This window comes from Littorina saxatilis, linkage group LG13 (genome assembly GCF_037325665.1).
Source record: "Littorina saxatilis isolate snail1 linkage group LG13, US_GU_Lsax_2.0, whole genome shotgun sequence".
Taxonomy (NCBI): Eukaryota; Metazoa; Mollusca; class Gastropoda; order Littorinimorpha; family Littorinidae; genus Littorina; species Littorina saxatilis.
In genome coordinates this window covers 41,297,121-41,323,515 of record NC_090257.1, presented here as the reverse complement: position 1 = coordinate 41,323,515, position 26,395 = coordinate 41,297,121, and the positions used below count along the sequence as shown (strand labels likewise).

Here is a 26,395-nt window from a genome sequence, read left to right as displayed (position 1 = left end):
TTCAAAGTTGGATTGTATACATATTTTGAAGTGACCTTGACCCTGAACTATGGAAGATAACTGTTTCAAACTTAAAAATTATGTGGGGCACATGTTATGCTTTCATCATGAGACACATTTGGTCACATATGATCAAGGTCAAGGTCACTTTGACCCTTATGAAATGTGACCAAAATAAGGTAGTGAACCACTAAAAGTGACCATATCTCATGGTAGAAAGAGCCAATAAGCACCATTGTACTTCCTATGTCTTGAATTAACAGCTTTGTGTTGCATGACCTTGGATGACCTTGACCTTGGGTCAAGGTCACATGTATTTTGGTAGGAAAAATGTGTAAAGCAGTTCTTAGTGTATGATGTCATTACTAGGTTTAGTTTTTTGACCTTGACCCTCATGTAAAGGTCAAGGTCAAGCATGTGAGTCGTATGGGCTTTGCCCTTCTTGTTTATCCAGGAAATCGCGCCAGAACTCTTTCTGAAGAGCGTGCAGTACGGAACGGTGCGAGGAATCTACATTGAGAGTCTGCTGCGCACCATGATGGGCATCTACGCTCCTGCGTTCTTTGAGAACACGTCCTGGCCAGACAGTATCCTTTCTTCATGTTGTTTTACATTTTTTTATATTTAGTCAACACTCGACTGAATGATCTAATTTTGTTTTGTTGCTGTTGTATGCAGTATCATTTTGTTGTATTATCAGACCTGTTTACCCATACGATTTTGCCGTATTTTGTACGCAAAGTTGCCAAGGATACTACCGATACGTTTGGAGAGAAAAAAATACGACGATCGTAAAAAAAATCAAGTTTGATCGTGATTACTAAATGGAAGAAGAAGAAATCGAAAGTAGGTTGCCAAACCTGTTCTCGCGATAGCCCAGTGGATAGAATCCAGCTTTGACGATTGGTCAATGTAACCACGTGAGACGTGATATGACGAGATTTTATCTGCCGCCATTGTTGTCGTCGAGTCCAGCACGTTGATGAAAATGTCGAAGTGAAAGCAGTATCGCCTAAAAGTTCCACTTCTGAAAACGGACAATGTTATTGCTGCCCTTGAAGCAATAGCTCATGAACGTTTCTTGTGAGTTGCAAAATACTCTCAATATTTTGAAAATACGCTGAATCTCGGTGAAAAGTGCACCTAAGTCAAAGTGTGGGTAAACAAGTCTGTATTATTCATGCAACCTGCTGTTTGTTGCTTTAACAGAATTATCTTTTTTTTAGATGGAAATTGATTGTTACTTTTACAATATTTCATCCATTTATTTTGTAAATGCATGGATGCACTCGGCACACACTGAGAGCAATAGTAAAATTCCTTTCTAAGACCTGAAACAAATCTGAGAAAATCTGGTCTAAGAAGAAGTCTCAGAAAGGAGGGATATTTACAGAGGTTCTGGGCAGAAAATCTGGAAATGCAGGGAGGGGAGGGGGGGGGTGTCTTAACTGCATACAGACTCTCTTCAAGTCCCACCCATATAAACGTAATCTAGTAGCGAACGAGAAGAAGAAGAGCGTAATCTAGTCTTCTTCTTGTCGATCGCCTTTACACATGGAGTCCAGCTCTGGATATGCAGCTGGTGGTCTTATGTAGAGCCTCCACAGGTCCATGCAGCTTCTTGCGGAGGGTCGTTGGCCTGGTCCAGATCTCTCTCCTCAGGGGCTGGAGATTCCTGCAGGATGTGGGCTGCATCTTGTTCTGCGTCTCCACAGGGACACATGGGGGAGGGCACGGCTCGCAGTTTTTTGTGCAGGTGTTATCTAGTTAGCCAAAGATGATGTCAGCAAGCAGCTTTTCTTAACGAGTGACAGGCATCAAGAACGACTTTTCGGCCCAGCTGCACAGGTTCCTGGCCAGCCTGACGGACACGCGCTGGAAGCTTGACGGCAAGACGGTGCTCTACGTCCCCACAGAGGGCATGAGGATGGCGCCGGAAGAGGCCGCACGCAACAAGGAACTCGTCCAAAGACTGGAGAGTATGTTACTTCACTCTGTACGGCAGTGTTTGCGTAAACCAGACATGTTCGGTATTTTACCCGTTTAATTTATGTGAAAATATCACAACAGAGTTCTTCAACAGGTCAGAACTACCAGATTCAATTGCATCTGCCATTTATTTCACATCACAAGAAGAAAGAAATAATATTTTTTATCAGCTTTAACATACAATAAGTTGATCTTAGTAGTGTATTTATATTCGATTAAGCTTTTTTTTTTATCGTGTCTTTGTGTTATTAGAAATGCGATGTGGTACCAAAAGAAAAATGTCCATGTTTTTGTAAAATAAAAATGGACATTTAAGTTTTCTTATCTTATCTTATCTTAACCTTGTTGCCCTTCTTTCTGTGCAGCGTGCGTGATTCATTGGTCGCGTCAGATCAAAGAGGTGCTCAGCTCCCAGGATGCATTTGAAACCGCGGAGAACTCGGGGCCATTGGACGAGATTGAGTTCTGGCAGAACCGGTGCGCTGACCTGTCTGGAATCAGCAAGCAGCTGGACATGCAGGGCGTGAAACGTATCACACAGGTTCTGCAGCTGGCCAAGTCGTCCTACACAGCTCCCTTTCTCAGGCTGGCCGGTCAGATCAAGGTTAGAGTTGTGATGAGAAAAATCACAGATAATGCTAGAATTGACTTTTTTTCAGCAAGTTCATTAATTTTCCGGTGCTGAAGCAGGGATGGATAGTTAGCCATAGGCACTTGATATGGACATTATCTTATGGACTGTATGATTCTAATACATAACACCAAAATGGTCAAGAAAACTTTTGTTAATTTTTGGAAATTTAAGGCGGCTGTGTCAGATTTACATCTACACTACCAAGCACGCCAAAATGATGAGTTGGTGAATGCAATAATTATTTGCATCTTATGGAGAGGAGGAGAAGGGGTCTCTAATTCAAAAATAAAAACAGACCAGACTTGTGGACTTAATTTGTTTCCAGCAAAATTGTTGGTGTCAATATAACACTTACCTCGACAGTACTATTCTTGCACATTATCTATTATAGGCCGAAAAAATTGGACAAAACGCTGAGTGGGTACAATTATCTCCCATAACCATGCGCCACCGTGGATCCCAAGCACTGTCCGAGTGCTTCCCCCTTACAGGATGTAGGTGGCGCGTCCTCTTTCTTTTTTCGCGCGTGTCAGACCGGCTGTGTTTCTGCTACGCTCCCGGATTATTTTGGACTAAGAGGCTTCTTTTCTGTGTGGACTATCACCTGTTGGATTATTGTGTGTTTTTCCACTTCTGGCTTGAGGCTACGTTGTGTTTCCTTCAACTTGTGCCTCCGTTTTTGTGTGGCGGACTCGGCGTGCCTCCCGTCCTACTTCGTGGTGACCGGTCGTCTGCTTCTCGTTTCGCCGCATTCACTTGAGTATTGACCTAAATTTTCTTTGAATTTTGTTAATTCTCGGTCTTTAAGGGTACGTACAGGGCGAGGTAGGATGTCTCGTCCTGTTTTGGGCTCTGGTTCTACGGAACCAGAGTCTGCCGGGGGCAACCCTTCTCCGGGCGCCCAGCGTCATGTTTTACGCACGGAGAAGGGGATCTTTCGGCGCTCCGACTCTCCCTCCCCAAACGCTTTGCGTTTGCGGCGAGGGAGGGCGGAGAAAGCCTGTTTGAGCAAGCTCAATGCGAGCTTGCTCAAACAGGCTGGGCTTGAGCCTGGGACTTCGGGCGGGGCTGCGCCGTCGAAGGTTCGGGGAAGGTCGAGGGGAAAGAAAAAGCTTCTTTCTCCTTCTCCTTCAGTGGAACAAGCTTCCCCCCCTTCGACGCCGTTGTCCGGCCCTCAGTCTCAGGCTTCAGCTCCTCCCGGTTTCAAGCCTGGGGGGAAGGTTTCCTTCTCCTCCCTGGCTCGAATCCGGGGGCAGGTCGATTCCCAACCCTCTTTGGGGGTTGGTGAATCCGATCTAGGGGCTACTGGAGAGACTCAGGTTTTGACAGCCAACGGCCATACCACGTTGTAAACACCGGTTCTCGTCCGACCACCGAAGTTAAGCAACGTCGGGCCCGGTTAGTACTTGGATGGGTGACCGCCTGGGAACACCGGGTGCAGTTGGCATTAAAATCTTCCTTTTCCGGTGCCTCTCCTGTGCCCTCCTCGGTTTCCACCGCTGTGGAAGCCAGGAGGGACACGGGTCCTCCTCTGAACTCCCTCGCTGGGTCGTCTGCTGCTGTTTCGACAGTAGTTTCGGCCTCCTGGGGGGGGAGATCGGAGGAGATGACGGGGTCTCTGAATTCCCTCCCCGCTGGGGTTGGGATGCGAATTGACCCCGTTCAGGGCGGTCCTGTGGGGGCAGGGGTTTCAGGCTTCGTGCCTACGACCACTGCTACTACGGTTCCCTCTGACGTCCGTGTGACTGGTGGCTGTCCCTCTATGAAACGCTCCGGCCGACTAGTTACTGGACGTGGAGGTGTTCGACAGAACGTGGTACTTCTGTCGAATGGTCAGGGCGACGGGAACATTGTTTCTGTTGCTCAGACCGACACCTCCGACCGGACCGTCTTGACCCCACGCCATTCCTTAGCGTCTGGTGTTCGGGTGACGGATGGTCCGGACCAAGGGTCCGGAACGTTCCAGGCTTACGGGTCGGGATCGAACCCGACCCACGGGTCACGACTGGACTTGACCTCCGGGTTTGGTCCGGACGGGACCCATGGTACGGGACCGTACCGGACCTTAGGGTCCGGTGCGGGACAGTACCTCTGGCCCTTGCCGGACCCCCGGACCTACGGGTCCGGATGGTACGGTACGGGACCAGTGGTTCGGTCGGGACCGGACCACCCGACCACCTCTGTTGGTCTGGGTGGTCTGGCACCGAACCGGAACACACCGGACCACCGGACCTACGGGTCCGGATGGTACGGTACCGGACCAGTGGTCCGGTCGGGGCCGGACCACTCGACCACCTCTGTTGGTCCGGGTGGTCTGGCACCGAACCGGACCATGCCGGACCTACGGGTCCGGATGGTACGGTATGTCCACGTCCGACCGAGCCACCCGAACACTTCTGTGGGTACGGATGGTTCGGTACCGAACGGGACCTCCGGATGCTACGGGACCGGACCGAACCTACGGGTTCGGATGGTCCGGTACCGGACCAGTGGTCCGGTCCGAACCGGACCACCCGACCACCTCTGTTGGTCCGGATGGTCTGTCACCGAACCGGACCATACCGGACCTACGGGTCCGGATGGTACGGTAGGTCCACGTCCGGACCGAACCACCCGAACACTTCTGTGGGTACGGATGGTTCGGTGCCGTACGGGACCTCCGGATGGTACGGGACCGGACCACAGGACCGGAACACCGGACCACCCTATCGGATCGGTCCGGACCACCCGACCACCTCTGTTGGTCCGGATGGTCTGGCACCGAACCGGACCTACGGGTCCGGATGGTACGGTATGTCCACGTCCGGACCGAGCCGCCCGAACACTTCTGTGGGTACGGGTGGTTCGGTGCCGAACGGGACCTCCGGATGGTGCGGGACCGGACCGGACCTACGGGTCCGGATGGTCCGGTACTGGACCGGTGGTCCGGTCCGGATCGGACCACCCGACCACCTCTGTTGGTCCGGATGGTCTGGCACCGGACCATACCGGACCACCGGACTTACGGGTCCGGATGGTACGGTGTGTCCACGTCCGGACCGAACCACCCGAACACTTCTGTGGGTACGGATGGTTCGGTGCCGAACGGGACCTCCGGATGGTACGGGACCGGACCGGAACACCGGACCACCCTACCGGACCGGTCCGGACCACCTCTGTTGGTCCGGATGGTCTGGCACCGAACCGGACCTACGGGTCCGGATGGTAGGGTACGTCCACGCCCGGACCGAGCCACCCGAACACTTCTGTGCGTACGGATGGTTCGGTGCCGAACAGGACCTCCGGATGGTACCGGACCTACGGGTCCGGACCTACGGGTCCGGATGGCCCGGTGTCGGACCACCCGACCACCTCTGTTGGTCTGGATGGTCTGGCACCGAACCGGACCATACCGGACCACGGGTCCGGATGGTACGGTATGTCCACGTCCGGACCTAACCACCCGAACACTTCTGTGGGTACGATGGTTCGGTGCCGAACGGGACCTCCGGATGGTCCGGCACCGGACCGGAACACCGGACCACCCTACCGGACCGGATCGGCACCCCCGACCGGACCGGACCATTTCTTTTCTGATCAGACCCGATGGGTTCCTGTTCAGTCTATAAATGGCGGGGGTTCGTTGGCTGGGCTGACCCAACAGTCGCAGGGTTGTTGTTTTTCTCCCCCTTCGGCTGCTGGAGACGTTTCGTCTTTGGGGCAGGGGTCTTCGCGGCCTCTTGCTTCTGTGGGCTTTTCTTCACAGCCTGCTTCATCGCTTTCGGCTCTTCCCCCTCAAGCTCCCTACACTCCTGCTTTTGAGGAGTTGTCGGGAAGTGAAGAGGAGAGTGAGTCGGAGGACGATAGGGAGGAGGATCAGGGTCGCCCTGAGGTTAACACTGATCCTCTACCCTTGCCGGTTTCTGATGGAACTTCCGAAGCTATGCTTCGTACTTTGCAACAGTACATGACAGACATCACGCGGCGTCTTGACGTCACGGATGCCTCTCTTAAGCGTCTGTCGTCTAGTGTTGACACACAGGACCTGGACCCGGGGTCTGAGGACGAGAGGCAGGAGGCTCGTCCTCGCACAGCTAGAAGGACGTTTGAACAGTTTCAGGACGTCCTTCCCTGAGACGCCCTCTCGTCCTTTGAGTCCGCTTCGGCCCGGGCGCGGGAGGCTCACGCCGCGTCTGCCGGCGGCTCGTTTTATGAACGATCCGTCCGCCGGCAATTCGCGTTCCACCCTAGTCTTAGTGCCACGGTGGAAGCGGCAGCACATCGCCTGAGGAGTACAGATTCACGTACAAACGCGACCTATGTTCCTCGGGAGGACGCGGGTTCAGTGCCATGCTTTCCTTCGGGAGGCGCACCTCCACTGTTTCCTCGTGTCCAATCTGTTTCGTCCCTCCCTTTTCCCTTTGACTCTCGAACTCTCACTTTCCAGACTTCGAGTGTTTAGGGTGGGGCTGACGGTGATGTGTTCGTTGGGGAGGTGCCTTCGGTCAAGAAGGTGGAACTGAGCTCTGCTTCGTTCCACAATCTTGAGGCCACCGTTTCTTCCACAGTCGAGGCCCAATCACAGGCCTTGACATGGATGAGCACGCTGTCCACACTGTTGGACCCTCCCGATCGGGCAGAGTCCGATTCCACTCGGGTCCTTGACACGGTTCGAGTGGATCGGGCTTTGCATGCCGTGCGATCGTGCGTGACGTCTGCGGCAGAATTGGCCATTGGAACACGGGTCCACTTTATTGGCCCTGTTCCGTGATCATTTTCTGCCTACTTCTATAGTGCCTCCGGATATGAGGAAGAGTCTGAGGAACACGTTTCCTCAGCCTTCTTCCCTCTTTCATCCGGACACTGTTCGTTCTGTGGTGGAGTCCACACGCCAGAGGAACACTGATTCTCTGATGGTTGGCCTCGCTGCTTCGGCGACGGCGGCGGGGAGTAAGAGAAGTGCTACAGTCACCTCCAGCTCCCAGCCTCAGAAGAAGAAGAAGAAGAAGAAGCCAGTTTCACTGCCTCCTTCTTCCTCCTCTTAGGCGCCTGTTGCGTTCCCAAGCAAGACGAAGGGTGCTCAGACAGGTAAGGGGAAGCAGCACCACCAGGGGGGGTGGTCGCAAGCCTGCGCCTGCCCGCCAGCAGAATTTTCAGTGAGTCCCGGCCCTACGTTGACGCCCCCTCAAGTTGCTCCTCTTTCGTCCGTCGGTTTCCTTTTTCGGGCCCGCGGCATGTGGGGCAGACTGGTCTCCAACCAGTTTTTCTTGAGGGTGGTGTGGTCGGGGTTTTCTCTACCGCTGTCGTCACAACCTCCATTGTCCGCTCTACCCTGGACGTTCCCCCCTCCTCGAGACCCTGCCAGATGGCAGGCTCTTCAGGACGAGGTGAACTCGTTGGTCGAGAAGAAGGCGGTCTACCCCCTTTCTCAGCCTTCTCCAGGGTTCTGCTCCCGCCTGTTCACCGTCCCCAAAAAGGACGGCCGGTTCAGGCCGGTGTTGGACCTCTCCACCTTGAACTTGTACCTTCACAGGTGCAAGTTCAAGATGGAAACCCCTTCGTCGGTCCGGTTGGCCATCCGGCCAAACGATTGGGCCATGTCTGGGACCTCCAGGATGCTTACTTCCACATCCTGGTGGCCCCGGGGTACCGACATCTGCTCCGGTTCGTTTGGGAGGGCACAGTGTTCGAGTTTCGGGCCCTCCCATTCGGCCTGTCCTTGGCCCCTCTGATTTTCAACGGGGACAACAACACCACATGCTTAGCTTACCTTCGCCACCAGGGGGGCACCAATTCTCGGTCCCTCTCCCTGTTGGCGGAGGAGATTCTGCTCTGGTGCCAGACCAATCAGGTCCGGATGTCAGTCCAGTTCGTTCCGGGGAAACTGAACGCCCTGGTCGACATTCTCAGTCGGGGCGATCAGGTTCTCTCCACAGAATGGACCATCGCTCACAACGTTCTACAGCGTCTGTGGGCAAGGTGGGACCGTCCTCTGATCGATCGGTTCGCAACTCGATTCAGCGCTCGGCTTCCCAGGTACGTCAGCCCCTTTCGAGACATGAATGCGTTCCACTTGGACGCATTCACTCTCTTGTGGAGGCTCCTCGATGCTTACACCTATCCCCCGACATCTCTGATTCCGAGGGTGCTGGCAAAATATCTGCAGGAACGACCAAGACTGATTTTGGTCGCGCCTTACTGGCCAACAGCTCTGTGGTTTCCAGATCTTCGCGGTCTCACCCACGTAGACCCTCTACCTCTGGATCTGGACGGGGGAGGTCTGCTCCAGCCTCGATCATGCCTCCCTCATCCACGTCCAGAGAGTCTGTGCTTGACCGCATGGCTCTTGTGCGCTCCAAACTGCTTGCACTAGGATTGCACAAGAGTTCAGTAGAGTTTTTCTTGAACGCTAAGAGGCGATCAACTAATCAGCTCTACGACTTACGCTGGAGAGCTTGGGCCACCTTCGCCTTGTCCAAGGGGATAAAGCCGCTTTATCCCTCAACACAGGACTTGGCCAACTTCCTGGTGGAAGTGTATCAAAAGAAGAGTCTTTCTTCTAAGACTCTTCTTGGATACAGACCTGCCATCGCTTCCACGATTGCGGCCGCTACTGGTCGCAGACCTGAACACTTGATCAGGTCCTCCCTCATCGCTAATGTCCTTTCGGGTATTAGCAATGCAGCGGTGTCTAAACCTCGGGTTTCATTTCCCAAGGGGGATGTCTTTCTGGTCCTCAAACTCCTGCGTAGCAATGAGTTTGAACCCCTGGCAGGCATCAGTATCAAGTTGCTGATTTTTAAGACTAATTGTTCCTCATCGCTTTAGCCACTTGCCGTAGACTCAGTGGTATTCAAGCTTTGAGTGGCCTGGACTTTGACATTGAGTTCACCACACAGCAGTGGTTGCCAGCATGGTCACGTCAGTCTAAGGTATGTTTCTTGGGTATATTTTCTTGTACGGTAGTACTGTTCGAAAATTGCCTGGGTATCTTAATCCTTGGATTTAAGTGATTTTGATTAAGGAGTTTAATACTCTACATATCACCCTCACACCACTCTGGTATTCTGTGCAAGAATAGTACTGTCGAGGTAAGTGTTATATTGACTGTAAGGCTTCTTTTTAAGCCTACTGTCTATATGATACTTACCGAGACAGTACTATTAGAGTTTCCCTCCCGCCTCCCCTCTTGATATGTTATGGGCTTTTTGAGGGTCTGCAGCTCATAAAGAAAGAGGACGCGCCACCTACATCCTGTAAGGGGGAAGCACTCGGACAGTGCTTGGGATCCACGGTGGCGCATGGTTATGGGAGATAATTGTACCCACTCAGCGTTTTGTCCAATTTTTTCGGCCTATAATAGATAATGTGCAAGAATAGTACTGTCTCGGTAAGTATCATATAGACAGTAGGCTTAAAAAGAAGCCTTACAATTATGCTGATTTATTCAAGTCATTTTTCTCGCATATGTTTTTACAAGAAATGTACTCTTTGCAATGAAATGAATGTTATGTCCATAGGAGGGCTCACGGCAGGCAGAGAGCAACCTCAAGTTCCTGACGGTTCTGAAAGATCCGTGCCACGAGCTGTCCGATGCCAAGCCTGCCGACATCCCTCGCATGCTGCCCAAAATCCTCAACATCATCCGCATGATCTGGGTCAACTCAGAGTACTACAGGTCACGCGAAAGACTCACTGGTATCCTGAAAAAGGTACGAGTTTGTGGGTTGATTGTAGTTTTAAGTGTGTTGTGTGTGTGTGTGTGTGTGTGTGTGTGTGTGTGTGTGTGTGTGTGTGTGTGTGTGTGTGTGTGTGTGTGTGTGTGTGTGTGTGTGTGTGTGTGTGTGTGTGTGTGTATGTGTGTGTGTGTGTGTGTGTGTGTGTGTGTGTGTGTGTATGTGTGTGTGTGTGTGTGTGTGTGTGTGTGTGTGTGTATATGTGTGTGTGTGTGTGTGTGTGTGTGTGTGTCAACTCCTAGTACTACAAGTAACAATAAAGGCTTGCTAATATTCTGAGGAAAAAAAGTACTTTCTTTGTAGTCTGATCGTGGGTGTGGGTGTGTGTGTGTGCGTGCATATGTGTGCGTGCATGTGTGTGTGATAATATCTGAATAAATACTTAATTCTGTAAGACGCAAAAAAGGTTCACAGGCTCTGTTTTTTACCCGCCCTAACCTGTCAAAAAAACAAACTAACATAGAAAGCACCATATTATTATCCTTAATATGATCATTGTTACTGTCATTATCATTATTATTATGACCATTTTCAGATGAGCAACGAAATCATCCGGCGCTGCTGCAGAGAAATCAGCCTGGACAAGATTTTTGACGGCCACGTCATCGGTGGAAAGAAATCGCTCAACGACTGCATCACTTGCTGTGAACACTGGAAGGATATTTATTACAAGGTAATAAAGCCATTAAGGGTTTAGTGGCTTGATGATAAGTGGGGGGGGGGGGGGGGTCTACTTAAATGTTAAACAAACAGGAATATGACAAGGAGGGGAAGTTGCAAGTTTTGGAAGTGTAACAAATATAATACTGAGTGTACCATGAAGGAAGTGGTCAAAGCTACTGTAAACAGAAATATGTTCATTAAAATCTGACACTTATAGTTAATGTTTGTCTTGGTTAGTCATACTGGGAGCTTGTGTTTGAGTAAATTTTTTGTCTTTCTACAAAATGAAATATGTTTCCAGTGGCCTGGTGTTGAGCAGCATTATTGACATGTCTTTACTGTTTTTGTTCAAATGACCAGATTTCACAAGTTTGGCCAGGTGGGATTAAAACTCTTTTCTTGTTATTTTCTTTTTGTAATATTTTTCAGTTTCTTCTCAAATTAATTTTTAGTTATTTTCTTATTTTAGTTATTTTCTCATTTTAATTATTTTCTTATGTTAGTTATTCTGTGACCTAGTTTAGACAGATAGCTAATAAGCTGGTTTAGCCAGAGTACAATTAGCAGGTTTGGTCAGTCAGCCAGCATAGTTTAGACAGATAGCTAATAAGCTGGTTTAGCCAGAGTACAATTAGCAGGTTTGGTCAGTCAGCCAGCATAGTTTAGACAGATAGCTAATAAGCTAAGTAAGTCAGCTTGTAAGATTAGTCCAGCCTGGTTATTTAGTCAAACTTCTTGTTATTGTCATTGTAGTGGTTGTACTTGCCAATCATTTTTGAGTCACTTGAGAAAAAGTGACTCTATGTAATCGGTCAGTGTTAGTCTGTCCGGCCGGCCGTCCGTAGACACCACCTTAACGTTGGACTTTTCTCGGAAACTATCAAAGCGATCGGGCTCATATTTTGTTTAGTCGTGACCTCCAATGACCTCTACACTTTAACGATGGTTTCGTTGACCTTTGACCTTTTTCAAGGTCACAGGTCAGCGTCAAAGGAAAAATTAGACATTTTATATCTTTGACAAAGTATCTCGGAAACTATCAAAGCGATCGGGCTCATATTTTGTTTAGTCGTGACCTCCAATGACCTCTACACTTTAACGATGGTTTCGTTGACCTTTGACCTTTTTCAAGGTCACAGGTCAGCGTCAAAGGAAAAATTAGACATTTTATATCTTTGACAAAGTTCATCGGATGTGATTGAAACTTTGTAGGATTATTCTTTACATCAAAGTATTTACATCTGTAGCCTTTTACGAACGTTATCAGAAAAACAAGGGAGATAACTAGCCTTTTCTGTTCGGCAACACACAACTTAACGTTGGGCTTTTCTCGGAAACTATAAAAGTGACCGGGCTCAAATTTTATGTGAACGTGACTCATTGTGTTGTGAATAGCAATTTCTTCCTGTCCATCTGATGCCTCATATAATATTCAGAACTGCGAAAGTGACTCGATCGAGCGTTTGCTCTTCTTGTTACATCAGTTCTGATCTATTCCAACCCCATTTGCAGACGTCCAAGCTTCATCACAAGTTCTCTCAGGTGGGCTGGGTGCTGGACAAGAGCAGCATTTTTGCTCAGATAGATGCCTTCATTCAGCGGTGCAAAGATCTTCTGGAGGTACGGCTGCATACCTTCTTGATTTTCTTCTTCTTTTACTTCTTTCGTTTCTCCAATGTGCACTTGATGTTTTGTTGTTGTTGTGTTCTCAGGAGATCCTGTAATCCATGTCAGAGTTTGGTTAGTTATCGAAACACGAAAATACCCAGCATGCTTCCCCTGAAGCGGCGTATGGCTGCTTGAATGGCGGGGTAAAAACAGTCGTACACTTAAAAACCCACTTGTGTGAAAAAACATGAGTAAACGTGGGAGTTCCAGCCCATGAACAAAGAAGAAGAAGGATGAGAGTATTTTTCTTGTACAGTCTGTAAAATAGAGTTTTATCTTTTCAATTTATTTATTTACAGCAGTCCCTCTCATGAACGGACACCCTTGGGCCATAGCAAAACTGTCCGTACATTGCAGGTGTCCGGTCACGGGAGGGGTGACCACACCACCCCCTCCCCCATACACTCACACAGAGACACACAAACAACAAGATTGAGTCTATGCTAATCACTTCTTGTGGCTACTAAACAATAACAATAAACTCCTAATACTTCTCTAAACGTTCTGTAAAAAGGATTTGTATGAAAAGTGTTGAAAAGAAGAGATAAAATAAATCCTCAAGGCAGTGAACACACTCACCATGCACTGACATACGAAAGCAGCCACACAAACACAGCACAGAGGAGCGTGTGCAGATGCCTTGCAAGAATAAGCTTGAAAACCAGTTTGAATAAATAGCAGCAGATAGAGCTGCATGTCATAATCATGTAATTTATTTTTTTCTTGTCTGGCTTTATTGACTGCATGCCGATCATGTGGCATGGCAGTGACTTTTCACTCTTCAGTCGGAAATACACTGTACATAACACAGCTCCCACTCTCCCTCACTATAATGCCTACCCCAAGCCGTGACAACTGATGCTTGGAAATTGTGTGGAAGAGTACACCTCTCTATTTCTCTCCAATGCTCTTCCTGCTGACATGCGGTGACACCGGACACCCCACAGAGTTTCGCCAGCTAACCCTCCACCCCCCCCCCCTTTCTCTCTCTCACTCCCTCCAGCCATGTACTGTTGGGGGCTGTGGCCAGAGAGGCCAGCTGCACTGTTCACTCAGAGCAAAACCAGTTGACTGTGTCGTAACTTTTGACAAAGCAAGACAACTGAAGGGTTCATAGATTAGGCAACCAACTCACTGGTCAAGGCTGAGGGGAAACAAGAGTATCTTGTCAATGAAAGAGGTTACACACAGACACACGATGGGTACACGTGCACTCAAGTTATCAGTGACTGTCATCACACCATTGCGGCTGTGATCTTTGTACCAAGAGCCGGACTGCTCTGTTATCGATTTTGTTGTGGTGAAAATTTGACGATGGTCTGTCCGTACATTGGAGGTATGACCTGCTGTTGGGACCGAAAATGAGTGTCCGCGTCCACGTTTTGCAGGTGTCCGTTTAAGGGGGTCAAATATAGAAGGAAAACACTCCGTGCCGAGCAAATGTGTCCGTACATGTCAGGTGTCCGCTCACGCCGGGGGCCGTACATTGCAGGGACTGCTGTATTATTATTTTTGAAAGGTCAAACAAAGTTTTAGGGTTCAGAGAAGAAAAAAAAGGTCAGTCAGGGTATTGAAAATATTGAATTTGGTGTTTTTTTGCCTCACCTTGTTTTACCTGTCTGTCCAACAGGTGTGCGAGGCCCAGCTTCATTTTGCACGCCAGGAGGAGGGCAGCAAGACGGAGATGCCGCACTTTGGCGGGCAGAAAGGACCGGAGATCGCACGAGGTCTGCTGGAGATCGAGAACCAGTTTGAGAAGAACCTGAACATCCTGCGTAACGTCAAGAAGACCATCCTGGATGTCAAGGCCACCTCTTGGCACGATGACTACAACAAGTAAGGACCCCTCACACCTGTTTATGTGTGTCATGGACCCCTCCAGTCTGTTTATATCTGACAGTCGAGACATAGCTACACCTCATGTTATGAATATCAACAGGGGCAGACACCACAGTGAAAAAAGTGATTTTTTTGTTCCCTGGTCATTTCCGTTTTCTTTCTGATTCTGGATTTTGAACCTCTTCTGGTTATTCTGATGTACTGATTTTAGATCAGAATTAATCATAAACGGTCAAAACGGCTAAATGAACAATGTATGTGTATGCAATTGTGTATTGAAAACACACAAAACAGCAAAAAAATGCGTATGTTTGAGTGGTGACTGTGAGTCAAACAAATCGTGAACGGTAGTCACGTTTGCATGACTGGAATGAGTTGTCTTTTCTTTGCTAGGATCAGTTCATACCGCGGACAACGGGAATTTCCGTTTACTGGTTTCGCGCCGTTAGTAACAGCAACAAGAAGACATTCCAAAGAGCCGAAGAGAACCGATGAAGATTCCGGGAAATTCCGTATGAACAATTTTCGCTACTGACCAATCGAATCGCGGATATTAAACTTCGTTTATGCTCGGTCTCGTTCGGTTCGATTCGGCCTTCCCAGAATGCAATATTCTTCAATTTCCGCCAGATCTTGCCACAGGCGATGTGAAACATCTACAGCTGCGATTTTCCTTGGATATCTTTGTGGAATCTTCAGTTTATCACACGTTTTACCCCGATTTCAGTGCTAGACACGCAAAGGATGATTATTGGGTAAAATCAGATCAGTTGCAGAGGCTGGCGTGACAGAAGTTTAAAAAGAAAGTGCGAGTCGATAGTGTCGTCTGCTATTGCTACGAACGAATCGGAAGATCAAGTTTGTGCATTCAACTTCGTCCAGAATGAAAATTGGCTGGAAACTATGCTGCTTCCCTTGCAACAGCTCGGTTGGAGCAAGAAATCACCATCGTTGGTGTACGTTTGAAGCACGTTTCCATGTGTGTTTTGAACCACGACTTATTTTAGAGTTGCGGAGCGGAATGTGTACGGCAGTAAGGACAACACGGAGTTCGCCATTTATGGCAACGAAAAGGCAGACCCTATATCTTTTTTCGGGAAAAAAGCAAATAAGCTGCTTAAAAAAAGAACAATCAATACAAAAATGACTTTGTTCAGCCATGGTGCAACACCATGCATCTCCTGGGAAATCTGCTGCAGCTGAATACTAGCCCAAGCAGAGCAGTAAAGATTCCAAGCAGCTGATAAAGCTTGTAGTAGGTATGCATTTTTTCTTCTTTTTTTTGACAGAAATGTAGAAGTTTATACATGTATGTGTTTGGTTATGTTTGCGGCTCTGGCTCTGTGTGTTCATGTGTGTGACTGTGTGTGACTGCTGAAGAAGAGAATCTTACTAACAACACCCTGATGCAAAGAAACTGAATAGGATGCAAAGTCAGTAATGTGCGGCTACTGTGAAGCTTGGTTGTCACAAGGTTTGTCCTGTTGGGGCAAAACATCTGTTCTTTCCACATTTATTTTCTTGAGCATATTACTTATAGCTTCCTCCTGTGATCAAAGTTTTCTTGTGGCACAAACAAACATGCATTCACATGGACCAGTGAGTGAACATTGCTTGTGGTCATACTTCCCATGCAGACCATATGGTTTCTGCATGCAGTCAGAGACATACATACAGAGATGCGAAGCGAGGGCCGCTCGCATGAAGTATGTGCAATAGCTGTAGACCAGACCAGCACTTCCTTAGCACCGTTCACATGATTTTTCAACATCTTTTTGTTCACTGCTTGACTATTAGCACTGACATACGCATGCGCCGAAATAACGTGTTATCACATATTACAATACCTGTTTTTCAAATGTGTGTGTAGGAGGGGGGGGGGGGGGGTGTCATTGTTGGGAAAATGTAAATAGCCGTATTGAGTTTGTAATAGACATATCATATTAATTTTGAATTTATGTTCTCTACAGATGGTGAGGTGGAAGCTGGAGAGGAGCTTCCAAAGTACCCATGGCACTGCATGGCAATTCACAGAAGTCAACCCTAATATCGTAGTATAAAAAGTAAAGGACACTGTTATAAATTTCCCTGATAAAATCAAAGCAAGTCCAAAAGAGGTCCAAGATAAGAGGCTTCACTGGTAACAATTTGGGAATTATGGATGGGCATAATTTATGCAGCGTGCACATAACGGATGAGAGTTGATCATTGTGACCTTGGAACAGGTTCCTTGGTGCTTGCAGAACACTGGCTGTTTTTTTTTAACATTTTGTTGAATTTAGTTTCCGTTTTTCTTGTGGAACTCAGCAAGACTTGTTGTTTTGTCAGTGTTGTTTTGTTACATGTTTCGTAAACGTTTGTGTGAAAAAAAATCATTTTCTTCATGTTTTGTGCATTTTCTCAAAACTACTTTTTTGTCACTTCAAAAGCCTAAGGCTTTTTTTCTAATAAACTTGCGTTGTTGAAACTTTGCGTACATCTTAAGTGTGTTATTTTGCAGAAACTGATTGAGGGATTTGTTGAAAAAAAAATTTCTTGAGAAGTTATACCCTTTTTGGGGGCGTTTTTTCATGAAATTCAACATCACTCACTTTCATCATTGATATTTTTTAAATGACTTGAGATATCAAAAAAAGCCTCAATCAGTTTCTCGGCATTGTGCTGAAGTATAAATAACAAGCATCAAAACTAAATTTCATGCAGTTTTAAAAAAGCCTTAGGGTTTTAAAAAGGGGCAGTTTGGTGGCCATCTTGGATTGCTACCATGGCAACCGATGGTCCAATTTTTATTTTTTTTCCGTTTTCTCAGGAGATAGACTGAGTACTTAAATTCTAAAACAATTGTTGACCCAAGAGTTATGAAACAAAAAAAATCACTTTTAACACCAGTGCCTCCCCTTAAAATGTTCTCACAAACATTCTCAGATGATGAACCATGCTGAATTCGCATTGACAGAAAATAAGGGATACAGTTCACTTGATTCTTATCACCTTGATCACCCGGTCTTTAAGTGAGGTTGTCAGCATGGCGCTCTGAGACAGTATGTAGTTACTGAGGGGCTTCCAAAATGAGGCAGAGGTACAGTTGCTGGCTAGGAGTCTGGGATGATGTTGAATGTGGTGTTTTGGGTCTCTGCTTGGGACAAAAGGTAGATTGGCCAGGTAAGGGAGGGGCTTCGGGAACCCAGAATCCAGCCCTGGTGTGACTAATTGGAAACTAGGAGGAGCGAACGAGAAGAAGAAGACTAATTGTGAACGTATGGCTGCATCAGATTTTGTGCTGTCCATAACTGATTGCACAAAATGGGTGTGACTAATTGTGAACGTATGGCTGCATCAGATTTCGTGCTGTTCATAACTGATTGCACAAAATGGGTGTGACTAATTGTGAACGTATGGCTGCATCAGATTTCGTGCTGTTCATAACTGATTGCACAAAATGGGTGTGACTAATTGTGAACGTATGGCTGCATCAGATTTCGTGCTGTTCATAACTGATTGCACAAAATGGGTGTAACTAATTGTGAACGTATGTCTGTATCAGATTCTGTGCTGTCCATAACTGATTGCACAAAATGGGTGTGACTAATTGTGAACGTATGGTTGCATCAGATTCCGTGCTGTCCATAACTGATTGCACAAAATGGGTGTGACTAATTGTGAACGTATGTCTGTATTAGATTCCGTGCTGGCGTGAAGGACTTGGAGGTCATGATGCAGAACGCGATCTCCTCCGCCTTCGACACGGTCACCACTGTGGAACAGGGTGTGGAGCTCCTCGACGTCTTCATGCATCTCAAGTCAAGGGAGGTAAGTACCAGTGGAATCTACATTTCTTTTATTCTTTTAGCTCAAGGAAGGTAAGTACCACTAGAATTTAATTTTCTTTTAGCTCAAGGGAGGTAAGCTTCACTGGACTCTACTTCTCTTTTATTCTTTTAGATCAAGGGAGGTAAGTACCACTGGAATCTACATTTCTTTTATTCTTTTAGCTCAAGGGAGGGAAGTACCACTGGAATTTACTGTTCTTTTAGCTCAAGGGAGGTAAGCATCACTACACTCTACTTGAATTGTTTGACCATGTTTTCCATTGTTATGGGGTTGGGATTAAATTACATTCTTATCCCAACTCACATCAAGCAATTTACTCCAGTTTAGTGCTAGGACGCTGAATAGCATCGCCTTGGTAACAAGGGGAGGTCACCCTAAAAAAGAGCTACCTTGACCCCTTATCATGACAAAGTCACGCGTGACTTCCTGACCTTGCCGCCATCTTTGAATCATTCACTCTCCAGCGATCTGTGTCTACAGACGTGTTTTGATTTTGCTCCGGCTTTCAGCCGGTTTGTCTGACTTCTGCCTTTGTCAGACCCTGCCTTGGTACTTGCACACGGTCCCTCTGCTCCTACTGTGTGTTTGGGTGAGCTTTTTTGTCGTTTGTTATTGTTTTGTGACTTAGGTTTGGTCGAATACTTAGCTTTGTTTACATTTTTTCCGTTCGCCATGTCGGATAAGGAAAGAATAAAAATGCTAAGTTGGTGGCCGAGCCTTCTCCCACAAAGAAGCCTTCTCGTAAGTCGTAGAGTTCGGCATGTTAAGCTTTGATTAAAGTCACAGATCCTTGACTAAATCCTCGTTTGATGTGCGATAGACTTACCTTATTCTCCGGCTATGCCTAGTTTGCCTTCAGCTGCTTCACCGGTCTTGTCCGGTTCAGGCCCTGTTAGCGAGAAGCAGGATGTTTATGCTATTTTGCACTCCTTGAGTGCTTAGATATCCTCTCTTTCAGCCGAGTTTTCGTCTACCAAGGCTGAGATGTGTCTTTGCCTTCCGGTGTGGGAGGTGTGCGTTCCCTTGCCAGGGTGTGTGTCCGCCTTCCTCCACTTTTACGTCCGCCGACGTTCACGCCTCGTTTGAGGGCAGCCGTGGTGTTTCCCTGCTGCGTTCCCAGGCCTCTTGGACTGACGACGATCAAGGTATTTATACTTCGCCAGTAACCGGGTTCTCCGGCCAAAACGAAGTGCGTGTTTGGAGAGAGTAGCCACACCGGTTCGTGTGCGCGAAAGCTTAGGCCCTAGGTCTACGTCGTTCCGATTGAGTGAACGTCTAGATCGAGGGAAAAGCCCAGACACGCGTTCGGTCTCTGACCGAACAGGGGAAGTGTGTCCTCCGACACTCCCTAGAGGAGCGGTTGGTGCGGCAGCACAGCTTTCACAGCTTTCCCCGCTTCCGCCTTTCAGGCAGGAAGCAGTCCCTAGGGACGTACCGCTTGGGTATAAAATCCCTCGTGGGCGTCTCTTCCGGGCGACACTTCGTCGGACTATGGTAGTCACGGCGGAAGTGTCTTGCCTGACTTCACGGAAGTGAGGGACTATGAGTCGGATTTTGGCACTTCCGTCCAGGGTGACGAAGATGTCAACTTCCGCATACCGACTAAGCTTCCGCAAGCTCTGGCTTTAGCGGAGGAAGTGGCTTCACGGTATTTTGAGGAGGGGGTGACATTCCCCGCTTCCGCCCTCTGGGCAGGAAAGCAGTCCCTAGGGACACACTGCTTGGGTATCGCATCCCTCGTGTGTCGTCTCTTCTGGGTGACGCTTCGCCTGACTATTGTAGTCAGGGCGGAAGTTCGTTGCCTTGTTGCACGGTTGTGCGGGATTCAGTATGAGTCGGATTTTGGTGCTTCTGTTCAGGTTGACAAAGATGCCAACTTCCGTGTACTGGTTGAACTTCCGCTAGCACTGGCTTTGGCGGCGGAAGTTACTTCAAGGTAGTTCGAGGAGGGTGCGGCAACACTTGTAGGCTTGTTGCCCAACCTCCTTCCGCTTTGGGGGATTCCCGTTCTGCGAAGGACGGAAACAGCAGTTCAGTTTTCGGAAATTCCCGTTTTCGGAAATTCCCGTTGGTAGCGTTTGAGCTGTCTATGCTACTGACTACTGGGCAGTACGGCGGTGCGTTTCACGCTGTACCGTGGTTAACAGCACAAGGTCTGGCTCCTGATTCAGTGCAGCCTTACCGTGCTTCTTTGTTTTTAGCCTCAGCTTTGCCTGCTGGTTTGGCTAAGAGGTTTACACTGCTGCATAATTCAGTCAATTTGATTGGCTCGTTTGCCTTGCCTCGTTCCACTTTTCCGGAACTTGCAGTCCTTAGGCAAGATGATACAGCAGAGACAGAGTAGTCCCGTTTTCGGAGAATTCTCTTTTGTCTTTGGAGTAACTGGCTTACGCTTGAGTTATCGTCTCTCTCTGAGACTTTGCAGAGATCTCTGTCGAGATGGATCGCGTCGTCATTAGACCAATTCAGGTTTCGTGACGATGCGGTAGAGAAAGTTGTCACTATTCTGGTAGGGAAGACGGCTACAGTAGAACAGTATGTTATACTGAGTCCTCTTTCTTGTCTCTGGGGGAATAAGCACATGATCTTTTCAAGTTATCCTCTGTTTAGGAAACTTTGCAAGATTTTTTTATAGAGCTCTATCTTCTCTGCTCTTGTTAACTTCGAGTTTCGTCGTGACGCACGGGAGAAGGATGTCATGTCGCTTCTAGCTGCTTTGGCTAAAGTCTTTTGAACAGCGGAGCCTCCCAGCGCTTTTCTTGGCATTGCTTGGCTCAGTTTGCAAACAAGAGGCGGATCTACTCCGCTCTTTGCTTTTTGTGGTTCATCTTCTGGGAGAAGCTGTGATCTGCGTCGGCTGGCCACATTTGGCCTTTATTTAGGCAAGATACGGAGCTAAGCAAACACACATTGGGTTGAACCCTCTGCCTTAGGCAGCTTCGCGGTATGTACGCCCATCTTTGGGGCGGCATACCTCTTATTTTTCACCTTCTAGGGTGAAGTTGCTAAGGCCTCAATTTTTGTTTTTTGCCTCTGTGGTGAAAAACAAGGCAAGCTGTTAAAACTTTCTCGGCTTTTACGGCTTACGGAATTGCGCTTTCTCATCAGGGTCATAAGCTTTGGTTGCTGACAAGTCGCCAGAACATGTCCAAATTATGGGCTCACATTCTGACTAAATTTTTAGGCTCACTGAGCCATTGCTCGTAACCTCTCAGTCGGAACTTTTCCGGCTAAGCCTACCTCTTGAGGCAGTGGCTTCTGTCAGCGACTTTCGCTGCGCAGCACAAAGGACTCGCAGGAATTCCTTAGTTTCAGCTTTTCTTTCTAAGAGGTTACGGAAAGAACTAAACACCATCATGTGGCTAAGCCTAGGTTTGGCACAGACGTTTTTAGCATTGGGGTTGTTTTTCTTCCACACGCAAAGACATACACCGTCGATTGGCGGGTACGCCCTTCACGGAGAAGGGTGGACATGCAGGTTGCAAAGTCTGTTTCGTACTCTGTCCTTGATAAAGAGAGCGGCTGTACGTGTTCTGACCTCTCTTCTTGGCCAAATGGAATCGATGGCCACTCTTGTGCCCTTAGGCAGAGTCCACAAGCGGCCATTTCAGGCTGCCCTGAGTTCGCTGTGGAAGCCTTCTCTTCAGGGCTGGGAGACAGTAGTCTCTCTTGAAAGCTGGTTTCGGCACACAACGAGGCAGTGGCTGCTCCCTGGGATTTCACAGGGAGTGCCAATCTCGTTTGCCCCCCCCGGACGAGTTTCTGTTCACAGACGCGTCTATGGAGGGCTGGGGTGCCCATCTTTCTGTTCACACTGCGTCAGGTCTGTGGAGCGAGACGCAGAGTGGGGGGCACATTATTGCCCTAGAGTTAGAGGCTGTTTTCCTGGGACTCCAATTGTTTCTGTCTATGGTCAGGAACGAATAAATTGGGGTTCGCACAGACAACATGACCATGGCGGCCTATTTCAACAAACAGGGAGGCACTTTGTCTCTCGCTCTTTCTGTCAGGTCAGGTCAGATTCTTGCCTGGGGCAGCCAGCACCTTATTCTGTTGTCAGCGAAGGACGTCCCAGGCATACTCAACGTTCTTGCGGACTACTTCAGTCGCCCGTAGTGTACGATGCACACGGAGTAGACTCTGACTCATCAGGTCCTACAACGTCTGGGTGGCATTTCAGCAAGCCTACAGTCGATCTGTTTGTGACAAGATTCTCCTGCAGGCTTCAGGTCTTTATCTCCCCCTTTCCAGACCCAGAGGGGAGGGAAACAGACGCCCTCGAAGTAACTGGTCGCGTCTGAGCCTATGCTTTCCCCCCGTTTCATCTCTTGGGAAAGGTTCTCAGGAAGGCGGAGCGGGGACAGCCTTGCTTGGTGTTGGTGGCCCCTTGGTGGCCCAGCCAACATTGGTTCCCCGTCCTCCTTCGCCTCGCAGACGGCCCTCCATTCTTTCTAGGTCGCTGCGCCGTTCTGGCTCCTCAGACGCTACTTTAGGCTTTGTCCAAAAGGCCCACAGGGAATCGACCAGCACTGTTTATGCGTCACACTGGTCAGCTTGGACAAAGTGGTGCTCGGAGAATGGAGTTACTGCTACTTTACCTCGCTCTATGCATGTAGTAAATCATCTCTCGTGTTTGGCTGCTCAGGGCTTGGCTCCTTCTTTTTTGAGAGTCAGGCGCTCAGCCATTTCTTCTACTCTGAAGCAATTAGGGCATAGCATTAACCTGGGCGGTGTAATTGCTAGTGTTCTTAAGGGGGCAGCGATTGGTTTTACGAAGGCTAAGTCCCCTCTTCCCGCGTGGGACTTATTTTTTGGTACTCAAGTTTCTAGCCTCTTCGGATTTCGAACCTTTAGCTTCAGCGAGCTTAGCTAACTTGACTCGTAAAGCCTTGTTCCTCGTTTTGTTAGCCTCTGCCAGTGGAGGCGGTGAGGTGCACGCTCTTTCAGGCCTGGCTAAGGATATGTCTTTTGAGAGCTATGGCTCTTTTGTTTTAAGATTTCGGCCGGAGTTCCTTGCCAAAACCAAAAACAAGGTCTGTCCTCCTCTGTTATTCGCATTCCTCCTTTAAGTAGGATTCTTGCGTCTGGTGACCCTGATATGGTCAATTGTCCTGTTCGTACTCTTACCAGCTACTTATCCCGTACCACGCCCATTAGGTCTAGGGACCATAAACTGCTCTTCATCTCAGTTGACTCTGAAAGGAGCAAGGACTTGTCGCGGGTCACTTTGGTAAGATGGGTCTCTACGCTTATTAAACAAGCGTATGCGTGGTGGCACAGACAAGTTGGGATTGGGCATTCTGTCCTTCCTATGAAGTTGTCAAGAACTCATGAAGCCAGAGCCTGGGCTACTTCTCTGGCAGTCCTCCGCTCAGGCGTGCTGGCAGAGGTCTTAGGCGCTGCCTACTGGAAATCGCAGGGTGTTTTCATCAACTTTTACCTGCGAGATGTGGCCAGCACTCGTCATGGTGGCAGTAGCTCCCTACCAGCCATTGTCGGCTGGACAAGTGGAATTTTGTTTCCCCACCTCCTTCATTAGCATTCTGCTTGATGTGAGTTGGGATAAGAATGTAATTTAATTGAAAATTTTCATCTAAATTTTAATTTGATTATATACTTACCCAACTCACATAGTTGATACCCGCCCGCCTGCCCCGCTTTTGGGGTTTTTATGGGGGTTTTTTCCTAAAAAAGAGGGAAATTTTTCTATGTTCGCTTTCGATTGAATGATTCAAAGATGGCGGCAAGGTCAGGAAGTCACGCGTGACTTTGTCATGATAAGGGGTCAAGGTAGCTCTTTTTTAGGGTGACCTCCCCTTGTTACCAAGGCGATGCTATTCAGCGTCCTAGCACTAAACTGGAGTAAATTGCTTGATGTGAGTTGGGTAAGTATATAATCAAATTAAAATTTAGATGAAAATTTTCAAATGTGTTGGATTTGAACCAGATATCTGATTCTTTACTGAGAAGAGTGGTTTTGGTGCGCTGTTTTCCACTAATGTTTATTCTCAGTGGCTTTGTTTCATCAGTGTTCTCTCTGTGTCTTTGCTTTGCAGGCAGTGCGTCGTACGATCGACAAGAAGGCAGTTGACGTGTACAGCCTGTTCAACGAGGAGCTGAACGCAGTCAAGAAAGAGTTGACCATGAAAGCAGTGCCGCGTAACCCAGCACACCCCAAGTTCTCAGGCGCGGCCCACTGGGCGCGTACCTTGAAACGGAGAATTGAGCGCGGTATGATGGTACGTGCACTGCTTTCGTTTGTCCGCATCGGTTTGTATACCCTAACGTGAAAGATTTAGCTGAAGATTTTGTGAGGACTGGGATTTTATGCGGTGTAATATGTTTGTTTACGAGCCAACAGACACTTTTTTTTTTTATTCTACGTTCAGACGATAAAGTTTGTGTACCCTGACGTGAAAGATTTAGCTGAAGATTTTTTGAGGACTGTTAGTTTATGCGATGTTATATCTGTGTGTTTGAGCCAAAAGACAAATTTCTGGTTTTTCTACATTCAGACAATAAAGTTATATTGACATGAAAGATTTAGCTGCAGTCCTGGAGTTAGTGAGAGTTATGATGAGTCTCCTGCCACCTGGAAGAATAACAAGGATTGTAATGAACAAGCGACTTTCATCTTGGAATATTTTGGGGGTTCCCAATGATGTTGGTTTTGAGGTAAATGATGAAACGACTCCTTTCCTCAGAGGATCTGTAAGGGTGTGAAGAGACGACACTTTGAGTTTGTTCATCTGTGATCAAAGAAGGGTACTTGAAGTCTAACAGATCTTCCATTTCCTAACTTTCTGTTTATTCTGGATAAGAAGTCAAGTGGAACTGATTAGAACAAATAGGTTGTTGTAAGACCTGATCACTGCCATTTTATCCAAAACGGGGAGATAGATAGGTTGTTCAAGTTAACTGGAAGAGGAGAAGGTTGTATTGCTTGTGACATTGAAGCGAACTACTCCAAGGGTTTGCAGATTGACAAAAAATCTTCTCCCCTCCAGTTAACTTCTGGAGTTGCATTGTAAAATGTTTCTTGAAGTGCGGTTTTAGAATATCACGATGCAGTCATCACTAAACAGCGTGTGTATGTTTTGCATATAGTTCATAAACAGAGCGTTCTTCTTGCCTTCTGGAGTTTCATTGTAAAATGTTTCTTGAAATATTACGATGCTGGCATCTTTTAACCATGCGTGTCTGTTGCATTTAGATCATAGACAGAGCGTTCTTCTTGCCGTCCATCGGCACAGGCGAGGAGGTCCGGTTGCAGTTCCAACAGCTGTCTGTGGCACTTGACGAGTACATGCGAAAAACTTTCTACGAATGGACGCAGACTATCGACAAGGTGCAGCTTGTTTCCCTGTCTTGTTTTTCTTTTACTTTCAGTTTATTGCACCTTGGTTATATAAACTTGTGTTTATTTTTAAACTTAATTTTTTCCCTTTGTTATGTAATCACTGTTTTATCTTCCCCTTGTGTTTATGATAATCTGAAATATTTTGTAATTAAGACTGTTTTTTCCCTTCAATAATTATGCTTTATATTCAACCTTCCCCAACCCCTCCCCCCCCCCCCCACACCTCACGACCCCCACACACCCCATTCCATGTTGAGGTTAATTGCCCTGTCCTTGTTTCTGTTTGACAAAGGAGTTTTAGTGTGAAACAGTTTCCATGTTTGCTTATGGTTACTTAAGAGTACAACATAACTGGAAGTGGAACTAAGTTCACAAAGACAGTTAGGTCTCCTGCTGTGAGTTTTGTCATTTGAATGCTTTGTTGAAATATTGTATTAAATAGAATAAATGAAAAGCCACACACATGCAATCATAGCAGAAGAGCACAACAAGCTCTGATATTTCCAGTCCATATCTGTAATTTTGAATGGTTGCCGCAAATTTGTTGCATGCAGTTTAGGAGTGATCTGTCTGTTTCAGCCTTCAAACATTATGCCTTTAGCCTATCCCCTTCCCCTTTTCCCTAACCGCCATCTCCACTCCAATTCCCCCCCCCCCCCCCCCCCCCCCCCTCCTCCACCATTTCAGTCACCTTAT

At 47.7% G+C, this 26,395-nt stretch overlaps 1 protein-coding gene, 1 long non-coding RNA gene and 1 other non-coding gene across 3 annotated transcripts in view; all 3 read left to right on the top strand.

Annotated features, from left to right (window-relative positions):
* The window catches only part of LOC138945765 (dynein axonemal heavy chain 2-like), a 155,923-nt gene that overhangs the window by 6,542 nt on the left and 122,986 nt on the right, over window positions 1–26,395 (top strand). Inside the window, exons 5-14 of the mRNA XM_070317277.1 lie at window positions 455–587; window positions 1,815–1,979; window positions 2,355–2,593; window positions 10,123–10,314; window positions 10,874–11,011; window positions 12,514–12,621; window positions 14,300–14,505; window positions 18,189–18,318; window positions 24,396–24,578; window positions 25,553–25,687. Of these exons, the coding sequence (XP_070173378.1) occupies window positions 455–587; window positions 1,815–1,979; window positions 2,355–2,593; window positions 10,123–10,314; window positions 10,874–11,011; window positions 12,514–12,621; window positions 14,300–14,505; window positions 18,189–18,318; window positions 24,396–24,578; window positions 25,553–25,687 (1,629 nt within the window). The remainder of the gene's footprint in view (window positions 1–454; window positions 588–1,814; window positions 1,980–2,354; window positions 2,594–10,122; window positions 10,315–10,873; window positions 11,012–12,513; window positions 12,622–14,299; window positions 14,506–18,188; window positions 18,319–24,395; window positions 24,579–25,552; window positions 25,688–26,395) is intronic.
* Window positions 3,952–4,070, top strand: LOC138946492 (5S ribosomal RNA). Its single transcript, XR_011449359.1, has one exon. It is a non-coding gene; the product is annotated as a 5S ribosomal RNA (ribosomal RNA).
* On the top strand, window positions 15,164–16,980 carry LOC138945768 (uncharacterized). Its single transcript, XR_011449104.1, has 2 exons — window positions 15,164–15,767; window positions 16,479–16,980. It is a non-coding gene; the product is annotated as an uncharacterized lncRNA (long non-coding RNA).